A 15,175-nucleotide genomic window follows, 5' to 3' on the forward strand; every position below is an offset into this window, starting at 1 on the left:
TATTTTGAGCCTGGTGGGCCCATAGCACTTCAGGCCATCAGGGCAGAGATGCAACATACAGGTGAACTCATGATGAAGGGGTGGAATTAGCAATGGACGCTATTGCCCAGGAGGTTCACTTGTGTGAACACTGCACACAGCCTCTCCTGTTCTGAAGGACTGTTATAAGAGATGAAACCCGGTATCATGGACCGAATGGACTCAGCAGCTTTATAGGGATTGGTCCCTGCGCTAAGAAATGATCTCTTTCTCACTGTCCGTGTGTATATATGGATGTATATATGTAAGAGCAATGGCATATTGAAAATGTAGGACCTGGGCATGACGTGAATGGTATGCAATCAGGGCTGGATACTGGTTTAGCAGTAGCAGTCATATTTCACCTTAGTAGCTGGTTCAGCGTTGTGTTTTGACTTTCGCCCTGGGAGCAGAGCTGATAACACCAATGTTTTTAGTTTTTGCAAAGTCATGTTTATTCTGACCAAGGACATTTGTGAGCCTCATGCTCTGCGAGGGACGAGGGGAAGCTGGGAGGAATCTGAGACAGGACACCTGACCCAAACTGACCAAAGAGGTATTCCATACCACCAGACGTCATTCCCAGGATGTAACTGAGAGTTACCTGGAAGGGCTAGGACTCCAGGTTAGAGGAGGTATCGGTCGGTGCTTGGTCAGGCTGCGGGGCGAGTTATCTGTCGGCTGGTGCTGAGGTGTTGTATACTCTCCCCTTGTTACTTCCTTTATCATTAGTATTCTTGGTGGTAGCAGTAGTGATTTGTGTTATACCTGAGTTACTAAACTGTTCTTATCGCAACCTGTGGGAGTTGTATTCTTTTCGATTCTCCCCTCTGTCCCTCTGGGAGTAGGGGGAGGGCAGGAAGGGGGGAAGTGAGTGAACGAGCTGCCTGACTAGTTTTAAACCACGACACTTGCCTTGCCTAGCCTTGCCTGACTTGGCCTGGCCTGGCCTTGCCTTGATGCGCCTTCCTTCCATTGCCTTGCCTTGTAATGCCTTGCCTTGTATTGCCTTGCCTTGCATTACCTGGACTTGCCTGGCATTGCCTGGCTTGGCCTTGCCTGGCATTTCCTTGCCTGTCTTTGTCTTGCCTTGCCTGTCCTTCCCTTGCCTTGCCTGGCCTTGCCTTGCATTGCTGGCATTGCCTTGCCTTGTCTGGCCTTGCCTGGCCTTGCCTGGCCTTGCCTTGCCTGGCCTTGCTTTGCTTTGCCTGGCCTGGCCTTCCTTTGCCTTGCCTGCCCTGGCCTTCCTTTGCCTTGCCTTGCATTTCCTTGCCTTGCCTGGCCTGGACTGGCCTAGCCTGGCCTGGACTGGCCTAGCCTGGCCGAGCCTGGCCTTACCTGGCCTTGCCTTACTTTGCCTTGCCTTGCATTTCCTTGCCTTGCCTGGCCTGGCCTGGCCTAGCCTGGCCTAGCCTGGCCTTGCCTGGCCTTGCCTTGATTTGCCTTGCCTTGCATTGCCTGGTCTTGCCTGGCTTGGACTGACCTATCCTGGCCTTGCCTGGCCTGGCCTGGCCTAGCCTGGCCTGGCCTTACCTGGCCTTGCATGGCCTTGCCTTGTCTTTCCCTGCCTTGCATCGCCTGGTCTTGCCTTGCATTGACTTATCTTGCCTGGCCTTTCCTGGCATGGCTTGGCCTGGCCTTGCTTTGCTTTGCCTTGCATTGAATTGCCTTTCCGTACCTTCCATTGCCTTGACTGGCCTGGCCTAACCTGGCCTTGCCCTGCTTGATGTGGCCTTTCCTAGCCTTGCAGGGCTTTCTTTGCCTTGGTTTGCCTTGTCCTTCCTGGGCTGGCCTGGCCTTGACTTGCCTTGCTTTGCCTTGCCTTGCCTTGCCTTACCTTGCCTTACCATGCCTGGCCTTGTCTGGCATTGCCTTGCCTTGCCTTGCCTTGCCTTGCCTTGCCTTGCCTTACCATGCCTGGCCTTGTTTGGCATTGCCTTGCCTTGCCTTGCCTTGCCTTGCCTTGCCTTGCCTGGCCTTGTATTGCCTTGCATTGCCTTGCATTGCCTTCCTTTGCATTGCATTGCCCTGCCTTGCATTGCCTTGCCTGGCATTGCCATGCCTTGCCTTGCCTTGCCTTGCATTGTCCTGCCTTGCATTCCCTTGCCTTGCCTTGCCTTGCTTTGCTTTGCCTTGCCTGCCCTTTCTTTGCCTTACCTTGCCTGGCCTTGCCTTGCCTTCCCTTCCCTTGCCTTGCCTTGCCATGCCTGGCCTGGCATTGCCTGTCCTGCTCTGGCCTTGCCTGTCCTTGCCTTGCCTTGCCTGTCCTTGCCTTGCATTGCCTGGCGTTCCCTTGCCTTGCCTCGCATCGCCTTGCATAGCCTCTCTTTGCCTTGCCTGGCCTGGAATGGCCTTGCCTTTCCTTGCCCTGCCTCACTTTCCCTTGCATTGCCTTGCCTTGCATTCCCCTGCCTTGCCCTGCCTTCCCATGCCTTTCTTTCCTTTGCCATGCCTTGCCTTGCCTTGTCCTGTCTTGCCTTGCCCTGTCTTGCCTCGCTTTGCCTTGCGTCTCCTTGCCATTCCTTTTCTTCCCTTGCCATGCCTTGCCTTGCCTTGCCTTTTCTTACCTTCCCTTGAATTGACTTCCCTTGCCTTACCTTCCCTTGTCTTGCCATGCCTTGCTATGATTTTCCTTCCCTTGCCATTCCTTGTCTTGCTTTGCCTTGCCCTGACTTGCCTTCCTTTGCCTTGCCTGGGCTTCACTTGCCTTGCCTTGCTTGGCCTTCCCTTGCCTTGTCTTGCCTGGCCTTCCCTTGCCTTGCCTTCCCTTCTCTGCCATGCCTTTAATTCCCTTGCCATGCCTTGCCTAGCCTTGCCTTGCCTTGCCTTTTCTTGCCTGCCCTTGAATTGACTTCCCTTGCCTTACCTTCCCTTGTCTTGCCATGCCTTGCTGTGATTTTCCTTCCCTTGCCATTCCTTGTCTTGCTTTGCCTTGCCCTGACTTGCCTTCCTTCGCCTTGCCTGGGCTTCACTTGCCTTGCCTTGCCTGGCCTTCCCTTGCCTTGCCTTCCCTTCTCTGCCATGCCTTTAATTCCCTTGCCATGCCTTGCCTAGCCATGCCTTGCCTTGACTTGCCTGGCCTTGCCTTGACTTGCCTGGCCTTGCCTTGCCTTGCCTTGCCTTGCCTGGCATGGCCTGGCCTGGCCTTCCCTTGCCTTGCCATGACTTGCCTGGCCTTTCCTGGCCTAGGCAGGCCTGGACATGCCTTGCCTTGCCTAGCATTACCTTCCCTGCCCTTGCATTGCCTTGCCTTTCCTTGCATTTCCTTGCCTGGCCTGGCCTGGCCTGGCCTTGCCTGTCATGGCCTTGCCTGGCCTTGCCTTGCCTTGCCTCACCTTGAGTTGCCTTGCCTTGTCTTGCCTTGCCATTTCTTGCCTTGCCTTGCCTTGCCTTCCCTAGCCTTGCTTTGCCTTCCTTTGTCTTGCATTGCCTTGCCTTGCCTGGCCTTGCTTGACACAGATCTCTTGCTGTGTCATGTGCACTTGCCAATTACTGAGGAAAGTATCCATGGGCTGGGAAAGGAAACAGCACAGGAGGGAATTTTTAGCTAATTGTAGCTCTTCCTGGTAAAACCTGTAGGGCTCTAGCATCTTGTTCCATAATTTCTGTGGTCACTGGAATGGGTTTCATTATTAAAAAAAGTATTTCATTTTCTACTTCCCTGTGTTCCAGGAGAAACAGCAACAAGGGCCTCCCCTTGTGCCACAGCTTGTGACACTGGGCAAGACGTGACTAGAAAAACAGATGGGCTAGAACTTGTGGAGAAGCCTGTGGGCTGTAGAGCTTCATCAGGGACAAGGACAGGTTTCTGTGTAAGCACTGACTCAGTTCAGCCCAGCTGTGCTGTAGTGAAGAGCAGCACCCCTCGCTGCCCTGTGCGGAGTCGGGGCTGGGGTGCGTGCTCCCCACCCCTTCTCTCCTGCCTCCTTTGTCTGCAGTGAAACAGAAACCATGTTCTCTGAAGAAATTCTTTCCGGGGAGGGTGGTGAGACACTGGAATGGGTTTCCCAGAGAAATCCCGCGTGCTTCTTGTGAAACTCTTTAGGATTGCTGAAAGAATCACTTCCACACATACCAGCAAAAGTGATTTTAATGTGAATTTCTAAAAGCAGGATTCCTCAGGATTTGGTGGCGAGGCCCCACTCCACCATCTACAAAAAGAGATTGTGTCAGACTCGGCAAGGATTTATCCAAGACTGGATTCAAGTGATTTATACGGCATTCAACTGAAATCATGTGTATAGAAACTGCAAACAGAAAGGAATAAGGGAGACCCTCTTGTTGAGTCACGAGGTTCAGATTGGATCTCTTTGCTTTCTAAGATCCCTCTCTGAGAGCAGTCTGTGTGCAGCTGGATTCCATCTTAGTCTCAGGCCTGGTATTCATCTAAAGGATCACAAATGCCAGCTAGCAGCAGTTTGCATTTGTAAACTCAATCACAGGATTTCTAACAGCACTTGATCACTGAAGCTAATATACACGCGCTTGCAATTAAATATCCAACCTAACACAACACACTGAGATGGAGCTAGATGGCTGTGCACAGATCTAGATGCATCCCTATGCTGAAGCTGCCCTTGGTGCAGTGAAAAGTAAAAGCAGAGCACAATACTCCCAGCAGCTCTGGAAGCACTCCTCAGCGGGCGAAGGGCTGAGTGTCAGTGAGCAGCAGGATCGGCCCAGCCAGATGATCTCCCTATTAGCTAAACTGGAGAGTTTAGGGGGCTCTCAGAGATGCCTCACTATGAGGGAGATGCCGCTCACAGCACACTGCGGTCCAGGAGAGCTCAAAGGATCTCTCTCTTGGCACTACCACTTGTAGGGTCGTCAGATGACGGGCTTTAGTCATCAGTCAGATTTCATCCTGGCCACAACTCTGTGTCAGTTTCAACAGTGCACAACAGCTCTGTTGCAGGCTGTCAGGGAATGCCTGATCAACCTGAAAGAGCTCCTGGTATGAGCAGGGAGTATCCAACTTTCCTGATCTCTGTGTGCTGCTCCCACCTTTGCCAGGCAACCAGAGCTCCTCGTGCAGCCAGGGAGCAGCCAGCATCCAACTCCTTGCATTGTGCAAAGGCTGGGGCCTAACAGGAACTCCTGGGGAAGCAGAGGGCTCCAGGAAATCGGGGGGAAGTGAGTCAGCACATTCCGCCCCGTAACTAAAGTCAGTTCATCTTTCTCAGAGTGGTGTGCTCACCTCTTGCCACTGTGCCAGTAAACAGAGTAGTGCTGAATTCCAGTTATAAATTGAGGGCAATGTTTGGTTGCTTAGTTGTTAAGAATTTCTTAAATGAGTTTAAGTACAATTATATATATGGACAGGTTTCTGCATCAACATAACTTGTTCAGCTGATTTCTATGCTCTAATGTATAGCAGAATGTTTAACAACAAACAGAATAGGATATAAATTAGTGAAATTAAGGTAGGATGTAAAATTCAACTTTAAAGCCCCAGTTGCTGTTGCTGACCATCCAAGCAGGGTATCCCACCAGAGATGTTCTCATGCTCAGTGTGTGGACTTGCCAGAGATAGGTTAATGGTTGGATTCGATGTTCTCAAAGGGCCATTTTCAAATTAATTGATTGATTGTAAGAAACAAAGATTTTTAGCCTTAAATCTTTGTATCATCAGGCTGTTTCCCATGGTGTTTCCCTGGAGCCCCAGGGAGCCCTGGAAGGAGCCCATGGGGGCAGAGGCAGAGCCACCTTGGGCTGGGCCTCTGCTGCTAAGCTGGGACCGAGGGGAGACCGGCGAGACACAGGGAGCTTAAAGGCACTTGGCAGTGGAGGATGCTGAGGAGGAGGAGGAGGAACCTTCTGAAGGAGAAACCTTCCCAGCCCTGTTTGTGGTAAGGCACTGGGTGCAGGGCAATGCAGCTGCAGTTTCTCTCTGTAGATAAGGAGGAGGATGTGCTGCAGAGCAGGGCTTCCCCTGCACCACGCAGGGACAGGACAAGGCAGGTCCCTTGTCCCGGGGCTGGCTGCAGGGTGTGAATGTGGGTGTGCAGCCGGGGGTGCCCAGCGCTGCCCTTGCAGCAGGGTCCCTGCAGCCCAAAGGCTGTGTGCAGGGGCAGGGACTCTGCTGCCTGCCAGGGTCAGCACTCGGCCTGCCCGGGAGCTCCCCATGGAGCTCGGGGGGAGCTGAGGGGAAAGGAGAAACCCCTGAGAGGGAAGGGAAGTGCTGGGTGGGTGACGCTGCTCCAATCTGCCATCACTCTGAGCACTTCTAAAGAGGGTCCTTCTGAAAGACACTGAGGCATCATTTACCTGATAGGGAAGGATGCTGAGCTTTGATGTTTTTCCGTCTTGGTGGGCAGGTTGGGCAGTGGGAGCTGGGAATTTTCTTCTCTGCTTTGGGGGAGGCATCAAGAGTCTTGTGAGGGCTTGTGTGAGCTGCTCCTGAGCCCCTGCAGAGGCAGGGGTGTGCAGGGCAGAGCTGAGCACACAGCCCATGGCATGGGCTCTGGGAGCACTGAGAGGGAGCAGAGCTGGGCACAGAGCAGCAGCTCCTGGCAGGGACAGCTCCAGGCAGCAGAGATATGGATGGGCAGGGAGTGGGTTGAAAGTGCAGCCCAGCCCTGGGGAGGGTGCGTTCAGGCAGCTCTCTTGGGGTCTGGCACTGGAGGTGGCTGCTGGCCGTGCTCTGCTGCCCACAGCCCTTTGCTTCTCAGCGTGAGAGCTCTGTGGACTGTCCTTTGAAACCGTTCTCCCCTGGTCTCAGCACAGGACAGATGTCTGTGGGGGTTCTTAAGATCAATTTGTGTGTGAAGGCACCTTACAGGCAGTGCAAGTTTGAGCACAGGGCAAGTGGGAGAGGACTGATGGACACTGCAGCTCTCTTGGTTCTGCAAAGAACTGAGACTTTTGGCCTGATGCAATGCTCTTCTGATTGTACCTAGGAAGAAGCCTCAGCACTGTAATGACATCACTTGCGACGACGCTGAACCTCTCCTCTCCTGCTAAAATGTGCTCAGTTGTGAATGTGTAAACTGAACTTCTGTATCTGACATCCCTCCTGTCCTAACCTGTCACTGCCTTTTTCTCCGCGGACACTGCCCCATGCCCAGAGGCAGCAGATGTCCAACGGCAGCTCCATCACCCAGTTCCTCCTCCTGCCATTCGCACACACGCGGGACCTGCAGCTCTGCCACTTCTGGCTCTTCCTGGGCATCTCCCTGGCTGCGCTCCTGGGCAACGGCCTCATCATCACCAGCACAGCCTGTGACCAGTGCCTCCACACCCCCATGTACTTCTTCCTCCTCAACCTCTCCCTGCTGGACCTGGGCTGCATCTCCACCACTGTCCCCAAATCCATGGCCAATTCCCTCTGGGACACCAGGGACATCTCCTACACAGGTTGTGCTGCACAGCTCTTTTTTGTTCTCTTTTTTCTCATAGCTGAGTTTTATCTCCTCACTGCCATGTCCTACGACCGCTACGTGGCCATCTGCAAGCCCCTGCACTATGGGACCCTCCTGGGCAGCAGAGCTTGTGTCCACCTGGCAGCAGCTGCCTGGGGCACTGGGTTTCTCAATGCTCTGCTGCACACAGCCAATACATTTTCACTGCCCCTGTGCCGAGGCAATGCTGTGGAGCAGTTCTTCTGTGAAATCCCGCAGATCCTCAAGCTCTCCTGCTCACACTCCTACCTCAGGGAAGTCGGGCTTCTTGTGGTTGGTGCCCTGATTGTTGTTGGCTGTTTTGTTTTCATTGTGGGGTCCTATGTGCAGATCTTCAGGGCTGTGCTGAGGATGCCCTCTGAGCAGGGACGCCACAAAGCCTTTTCCACGTGCCTCCCTCACCTGGCCGTGCTTTCCCTCTTTGTCAACACTGCTGTCTTTGCCTACCTGAAGCCCCCCTCCATCTCCTCCCCATCCCTGGACCTGGTGGTGTCTGTGCTGTACTCGGTGGTGCCTCCAGCAGTGAACCCCCTCATCTACAGCCTGAGGAACCAGGAGCTGAAGGATGCTGTGAGGAAGCTGGTAACCAGATGTGTTTCAGCAGATACACGCTGCTAGCTTTACCCTGGAAAGGGTTTCCAGTGTAGGTCATGACAGGCCGTGCCTGTCTTTGCTGCTTTACATTTGTTTTCCTATTTCAATTTGTGATGATGTTGTGTTCATAGAAATGCCAGTTTTCATGTCCTAATTAATTTGCCACTCGTGTTGTGTGACCCACAGACTTTGTGTCACTCTGGTCTCTGATTGTATTTCAGTAAAATAAATGATCCTGCAGCAACTTCTTCTCTGTGATATGTCCTCACATGTCAGGAATGAAGGGGAATGAAAGCAGCTTTCTGGCTGCTCCAGCTGTGGGATGGCTGCTCTGTGCCTGCAGCAGGAAGAGCTCTGGGGGAGCCCAAGGGCCTGGGGCTGTTGTGCTGGTGTGGGGAGATGGGATGGCATGGGGGGGGGGTGCAGAGCTCTCAGGGTGTCCTGGGCAGGGGAGCAGGGAACACAGGGGTCCCTGCAGGGAGCTCCCCAGCAATGGCACAGGCTGGGGCTGCCTGGCTGAGAACAGCCCAGGGGAAATGTCTGGGTGGCCAGGAGCTGGACAGGAGGCAGCAAGGGAGGACAGCAGCATCGGGGGTCGTATGAGCAGGAGCACGGCAGGAGAACAAGGGAAGGGATGATCTGGAATCCTCCATCCAGGTTTCACATCCCCCCTTCAGGAACGTTATTGGCAAGCAGGAGTGGGTTCAGCAACGGGCCCTCAGGACAGGCAGGGGTAGGAACACGGTGCCTGTGGGGAGAGGCTGGGGAAGCTGGGCTTGTGCATCCTGGAGAAGGGAAGGCTGATGGGGACCTGAGATCTTGGGAAGGGAAGGCTGTTGGGGACTGGCTGCCTGTAGCGGCAAGGAGGACATGGAGAATACAGATCCAGGCTCCTTATCGTGGTGTCTGGTGGGAGGACAAAAGGCAGTGGGGGATAGTGACAGAGGAGAGGTTCAGTCAGGACAGAAGGAAACCTTGTTCCCATCGGCTCAGGCAAGTGCTGCATCAGGTTCCCCCACTCCCTGCCCATGTCTCTGCTGCCTGGAGCTGTCCCTGCCAGGAGCTGCTGCTCTGTGCCCAGCTCTGCTCCTTCTCAGTGCCCCCAGAGCCCATGCCAGGGGCTGTGTGCTGAGCTCTGCCCTGCACACCCCTCCCGGCAGCAGGGCTCTGCCCAGGGGCATCTCTGCCTCTGCAGGAACCTCACACCTGGCACTCAATGGATCCATCAATGGTGAATGGAGAAACATGGTCAGCCCCTGAGGAAAGACTTGAGAGCTTCTTAGCTCTTCAGTTAGTTACTGGTGGCAATGAGCAGTGTGTAGGGAGGTGAGAGAGGGTGGAGGGAAGTCAGCAAGAAGCAAGGTGGTGGTTCAGGGCTTTAACAAATCCTTACAAGCAGGACGGAGCCCAGCAATGGGGAGCAGTTCGTGTCTGTAGGTGGAGGAGGAGTAGGTGTTCCTGGAGTGTGGCTGCAGGCTCTGGACAGACAAGAGGCTGAGAACTTTCCCTCATGGGAACATGCCTCAGTGTGGCACATGGGGAACCCACTGCTGGGGGTGCCTGAACGCTGCTCATCATGCCCCATGAGCCCACCTTCCTGTCTCCCTCTCCTGCACTACCCAAACTTGCCTGGAATGCAGCATCCATCCCTGAGCCTGGGGAATGCAGGAATCTCCTGCAGTGAGGGGTCGCTGCTGCAGGGGAAGTGCAAAGCTTCTGTGAGACACTTGAGAGTGCAGGCAGAGAGTGGGGTGTGTGCAGCAGAGAGGGTGCTACAGGCAGGAAGCTGTCCCAGATGAGGTGCCCTGTCCCCAGAGCATGGGGTACCTTGCACCCAAGGACACCACCTTTTCTTTTGGCTCTTGCCAAGAAGTTCTCAATCCAGACCATTGTGTTTTCCCACTGCTCTCCCATGGTGCTTAGTTCTCTAGACTGATGGCATCACCCATTCCTCTAGAAGCCTCCTTTAGATCAGCTTGCTGAGGGGTATTCACTCCACCTGCTGAATTGACACTATAGTAGCAGCTGACAACTACTTGAAATGTGGCTGCAGAGATGATGGAGGTTTTCTTGCTAGCAGGAAGAGAAGAAAACCTCTACAAAGTTGTCCTGGGTTCAGCAGTAGCAGTCATTTTTTCTCCTTCTTGGTAGCTAGTGTAGTGCAGTGTTTTGACTTTCGGCTCGGGAACAGAGCTGATAGAGATGTTTTGGTTTGGCCAAGGACTTTGTGAGCCTCATGCTCTGCCAGGGAGGAGGGGAAGCCGGGAGGAAGCAGAGACAGGACACCTGACCCAAACTGACCAAAGAGGTATTCCATACCACAGCACGTCATGCCCAGGATGTAACTGGGAGTTAGCCGGAAGGGCTGGGAGACCTGCAGGGTTGGAGGAGGTATCGGTCGGAGCTTGGTTGGGCTTGGGGGGCGAGTTATCAGTTGGCTGGTGCTGAGGTGTTGTATTCTCTTCCCTTGTTATTTCCTTTATCATTATTATCATTGGTGGTAGCAGTAGTGATTTGTGTTATACCTTAGTTACTAAACTGTTCTTATCTCAACCCGTGGGAGTTGCATTCTTTTCGATTCTCCTCTCTGTCCCTCCGGGAGTAGGGGGAGGGAAAGAAGGGGGGGGGGTGAGTGAACGAGTTACCTGACTGGGTTTAAACCACGACAGTTCTTTTTGGCGCCCAGCGTGGGGCACGAAGGGTTGAGATAACGACAGATTTGACTGGATTAATAGTCATTCGTCACAATGCTGATTTATTGGGTATCAGAGTTGTTCTTCTTGATCTCACTGCTTCAGACCGTTGTAACTTTCTTAGAGCCGGTATTTGCTGTGTTAGTGTTTATCAAGTGTGGGGCCTGGGCTAAGGTTCTTGTCTCACTGTGCTTTATGGCAATGGCTTGTAATACGGGTGGGCTCCAGCAGCAGGGCGGGACGGACGTGGCCGTGGACTTGTACCTGGCCGTCCGGCTGCTCTTCACCGTCCTGGCCCTCACCCTACTCTCCATCTTCGTGAGGCTGCGGGGAGCCGAGGGGGAGCGGTCCCGGGAGCCGGCGGCTGCTGAAGCGGCCCGGGAGAGCGGCCCCAGGGACCAAGCGGCGGCGAGAACGGGGCCAGAGGCCACGAGGAGACGGCTGCCGGTGGAGGAGATCGGGGCGGTCGCGGAGCGGAAGGAGGCGGCTGCCGAGCAGCGGGAGAAGGCGGCGGAGGAGCCGAGCCCCACCGAGGAGCCCAGCTCCGCGACGGCCGAGAGCATTTCCCGGAAGCCGCCCGCCGAGCCCCAGGAGGATGCAGGAGACCACGCAGCATTTCCCAGCAAGGCAGAGGAGGAAGAGCTGGACTCAGAGAAGCCGGTGGTGGGAGAGCCGGCAAGCACAGCAGCTACACCAGCCCCAGTGACAAGTACAGCAGCATCAACTGAGAGTTCTGAAGGTTTTGAATGGCCTTTGGGTATCCTTGGGACCTGCCTGCTGATTGTGATGGGGATCAGCATGCTGGCACACACACAGGCTGTGTTCTACCCACAACCATTTTGTCTGATCTCAAAAGTTACGCAGAGTCGGGTTTGGGTCTTGTCTGGGGTTAGACAACAATATAGGGGGACCAAGAGATTTTCCCCAAAGCTGGACAGTCATGAGTGGCAGGGTGTGGGGGACAGTATGGGCAAGTATCTAGTCCACTGGGCCCCTCCAGTGCTTTGGAAGCATCGGAGATGGAAGGCAGCTGTATGGAGTCCCCAGCAGCAAGCTGCAGAAACTGCTTAAGGGGACAGTGAATTATTTTAAGTCTGGTGGGCCCATGGCACTTCAGGCCATCAGAGCAGAGATGCAACATAGAGATGGACTCATGATCGAGGGGTGGACTTAGCAATGGACATTATTGCCCAGGTTATTCACAAGTGTGAACACTGCACACAGTCTCTCCTGCTCTGGAAGACTGTTACAAGAGATGAAGCCTGACATCATGGACCAGATGGACGCAGCAGCTTTATAGGGACTGGTCCATGCACTAAGATAAGAGTGATGGTATATTGAAAATGTGGGAACTGAGCATGACGTGAATGGTATGGAATAAGGGGTGGATAATGTCCTGGGTTCAGCAGTAGCAGTCATTTTTTCTCCTTCTTGGTAGCTGGTGCAGTGCAGTGTTTTGACTTTCAGCTCGGGAGCAGAGCTGATAACAAGGATGTTTTGGTTTGGCCAAGGACTTTGTGAGCCTCATGCTCTGCCAGGGAGGAGGGGAAGCCAGGAGGAAGCAGAGACAGGACACCTGACCCAAACTGACCAAAGAGGTATTCCATACCACAGCACGTCATGCCCAGGATGTAACTGGGAGTTAGTCGGAAGGACTGGGAGACTGCAGGGTTGGAGGAGGTATCGGTCGGAGCTTGGTCGGGCTTGGGGGGCGAGTTATCGGTCAGCTGGTGCTGAGGTGTTGTATTCTCTTCCCTTGTTATTTCCTTTATCATTATTATCATTGGTGGTAGCAGTAGTGATTTGTGTTATACCTTAGTTGCTAAACTGTTCTTATCTCAACCCGTGGGAGTTGCATTCTTTTGATTCTCCTCTCCGTCCCTCCGAGAGCAGGGGGAGGGCAAGAAAGGGGGGTAAGTGAGCGAACGAATTACCTGACCGGGTTTAAACCATGACAATAGTGAAGAAATACTTCAAATGATTTTGTTTATATACAGAGCAAAGAATTCGACAGTGATGGTTCCTAAATGTGCTGTTGAGTGGAATTGTTTAGTACATATATTCAAACTTAATGTACAGTAAAGCCATGCTGCATTTGTTGCAATAAAACACATTTCTATTTTTATTCTTTTTTTTTTTTCTCTAAGCATGTAGTTCTCTGTATCCACAAGACCATTAGTTGTGGGATTTCACTGCCCAAAAATGGAGTTTAATAAGCAGACATTATGTCTGATCTCAGTCTCCCTCCTTAGAAGGAACTCAAATGGCTCAAGTGAATGATGGTGCATAAAGATACAATAAAGATATATAAAGATATCAGCTGCATATAGAACGTATACCATGATTCTGATATATTTAAGTTCAGGACATCTGAATTTCAGGTGGCGGAGGCCCACCCAGCCTATGAGTCATGGCACCTCCTTATGTCAGATTTCATTTCTGTATAACTTCAATGTACTTTTTATTTGAAACTCCCCCTTTCCATTACCACCTTCATTATAAGAGGAAAATTAATAGGCTCAAAACATCCTTAGACACAACAGAGCTGATACAAGATGAGGAATTTAGTGATAAAAACTTCGAAGGTTTATACCTAATAACCTGATGACTGTCTACCTGCTTTCTACAAGTTGTTTTTCCTCCTTGTCATGCTGTTGTAAGAAGCAAAATAAGTTTATTCTGGCAATAACTGGAATATGTGTTTTTAGTCACCTTTTCAGGGAAGGGGAGCGTGTTTTGAGCTGTACCTGAAGGATTGGTGATACAGTGGGAACAAACAGGAATCACTGGTGAAAGTGTTGGCACAGAAACTCCCCAAATATAAACCTTGCTGTTAAAATATTGCCATTTGTAGAAGCTAAACCCAACCAGGGGTCAACACAGCTGTCTGCATTGCTCTTCTCCATCCATATTTGGGTTTGTTGGTGCAGGTTGTTGCTGGTTGTGCTGGTGACATTGATGGTTTCCTCCAGAAGCTCATGGGTTCCAGTGAGTCCTGCAGCATTTCTCAGCCATTCCTTTGGCCAACTGAATGGCACCACTGGAGTTCACAGACTGGAAGATAACCTGGGACACCTATAGCTCATGTGTTGGTCTGTATGTCACGCTGATGTGGAGCAGGGTGAGCCCAAACCCATCTCATTTGTCCATTTCTCAGCCAGTCCTCTAGGCTCTCAGGGATACAAATCAGTAGCCCAGTGACAGTCTCCCCAGGGAAGTGGTGGATTCCCTACCATTGGACACTTAAGCTTCAGCTGGAGAAGGTGCTGGAACATCTAGCTTAGATCAGGCTTTGCCTAGAAAGGTTGGACCAGATGATCCTTGAGGTCCCTTCCACCCTGGTGTTCTCTGGTTCTGATGGAGATCTTAGTCTGTTCATGCAACCATGTGTGGGTCTTCTCTGGACATGGCAAATCCTCCTTTGGGCTACACAGACTCTATTGATCCATCCAATTCCTCCTGAAGTATCATAGGATGTATGGACACAGGTCCGGCAGGCATGGCTTGTGTCCTTTAGGGTAGCCAGAGGGATGTATGGTAGGTCTTTGATAGTCCTGGACTCCCACGTATGAACAGTTGAGCCACCACCTTCATTTCTCCTGACTGCAATGAGACTCTTGGCAGTTAGCTCATATACCAATGCTTAATGCTGTTGGCAACTGATGGATGAATAAATCTCACTTATGGATCAAATCTGATCCAAATATGACTCTGTTCATGCTGTCGGTCTAATCTCAAAGCATGGGCTTCTAGTATTTAAAGGGAAAACTCAGCTATACTGAAAGAAACAGTGTGAATTGTAACACCCAAAAACGTTCCAGGCATTGGAAGAATCTGGTGTCTATTGAGTGTGTTGAGCAGAGGCAAACGACACTGAAGTTACCATGAATATACTATCAATTTGCTGCTACACCCCTCCAAAAATGTTATAGAAAGAACTGGATTAACATCATCCCTTTTCAAAAGAAGTTGTAATGGAATGGGTTTGGTCTTGCAATAGAAGTGGAGCAGTGGAATGACTTGTCTCTGTGCAAAAAGGAGTCAAGAATGGGTAGCTGAAACACTCTGGAAGTACCTGGAGCACAGTAAAAAGGTCTAATGGACCATCAGTCATGTTCTGACAAGTTGCTCCTAGATAGACCCCTGTGTTCCTAACCATCAGTAGCCTTTCAGGCTCATTTAGTGCTTGGAGGCTTGGGTCAGCCTTCATCTTCTATAATCCCAGCTGTCTTCTCCAGGCATCCGTCCAGAGGTAATTACCTAAGCTGCTTGCAGCAGGTGTTTAAGATAATTGACACAGACTGCCCTTTGGCTGCACCTTCTCACCTGCCCCTTGATTCTTCAAAAGGGCTTGTGAAGAACAACTTGTGCTTGCTTGGATCTCTGCTTTTCCTGTCCCTGGAGGCTGCTGAATGTTGTTACAGGTTAGAGATCTTTGTGACAACAATTAGAAGAGATTTTCCACCAGCC

At 52.1% G+C, this 15,175-nt stretch overlaps 1 protein-coding gene across 1 annotated transcript; it reads left to right on the forward strand.

The window, feature by feature from the left end:
* Positions 1–7,256: 7,256 nt before the first annotated feature.
* On the forward strand, positions 7,257–7,955 carry LOC133282342 (olfactory receptor 14C36-like; the record flags this gene model as incomplete). The annotated part of the gene is made up of 1 exon (XM_061478365.1): positions 7,257–7,955. A coding segment is annotated over exon 1 (693 nt), but the record flags the coding sequence as incomplete, so codon positions are not given.
* Positions 7,956–15,175: the final 7,220 nt, after the last annotated feature.

The sequence above is a fragment of the Pezoporus flaviventris genome, unplaced genomic scaffold (genome assembly GCF_033815535.1).
Source record: "Pezoporus flaviventris isolate CSIRO_AGI_PZ_B2104156 unplaced genomic scaffold, CSIRO_AGI_Pfla_v1 ptg000116l, whole genome shotgun sequence".
NCBI lineage: Eukaryota > Metazoa > Chordata > Aves > Psittaciformes > Psittacidae > Pezoporus > Pezoporus flaviventris.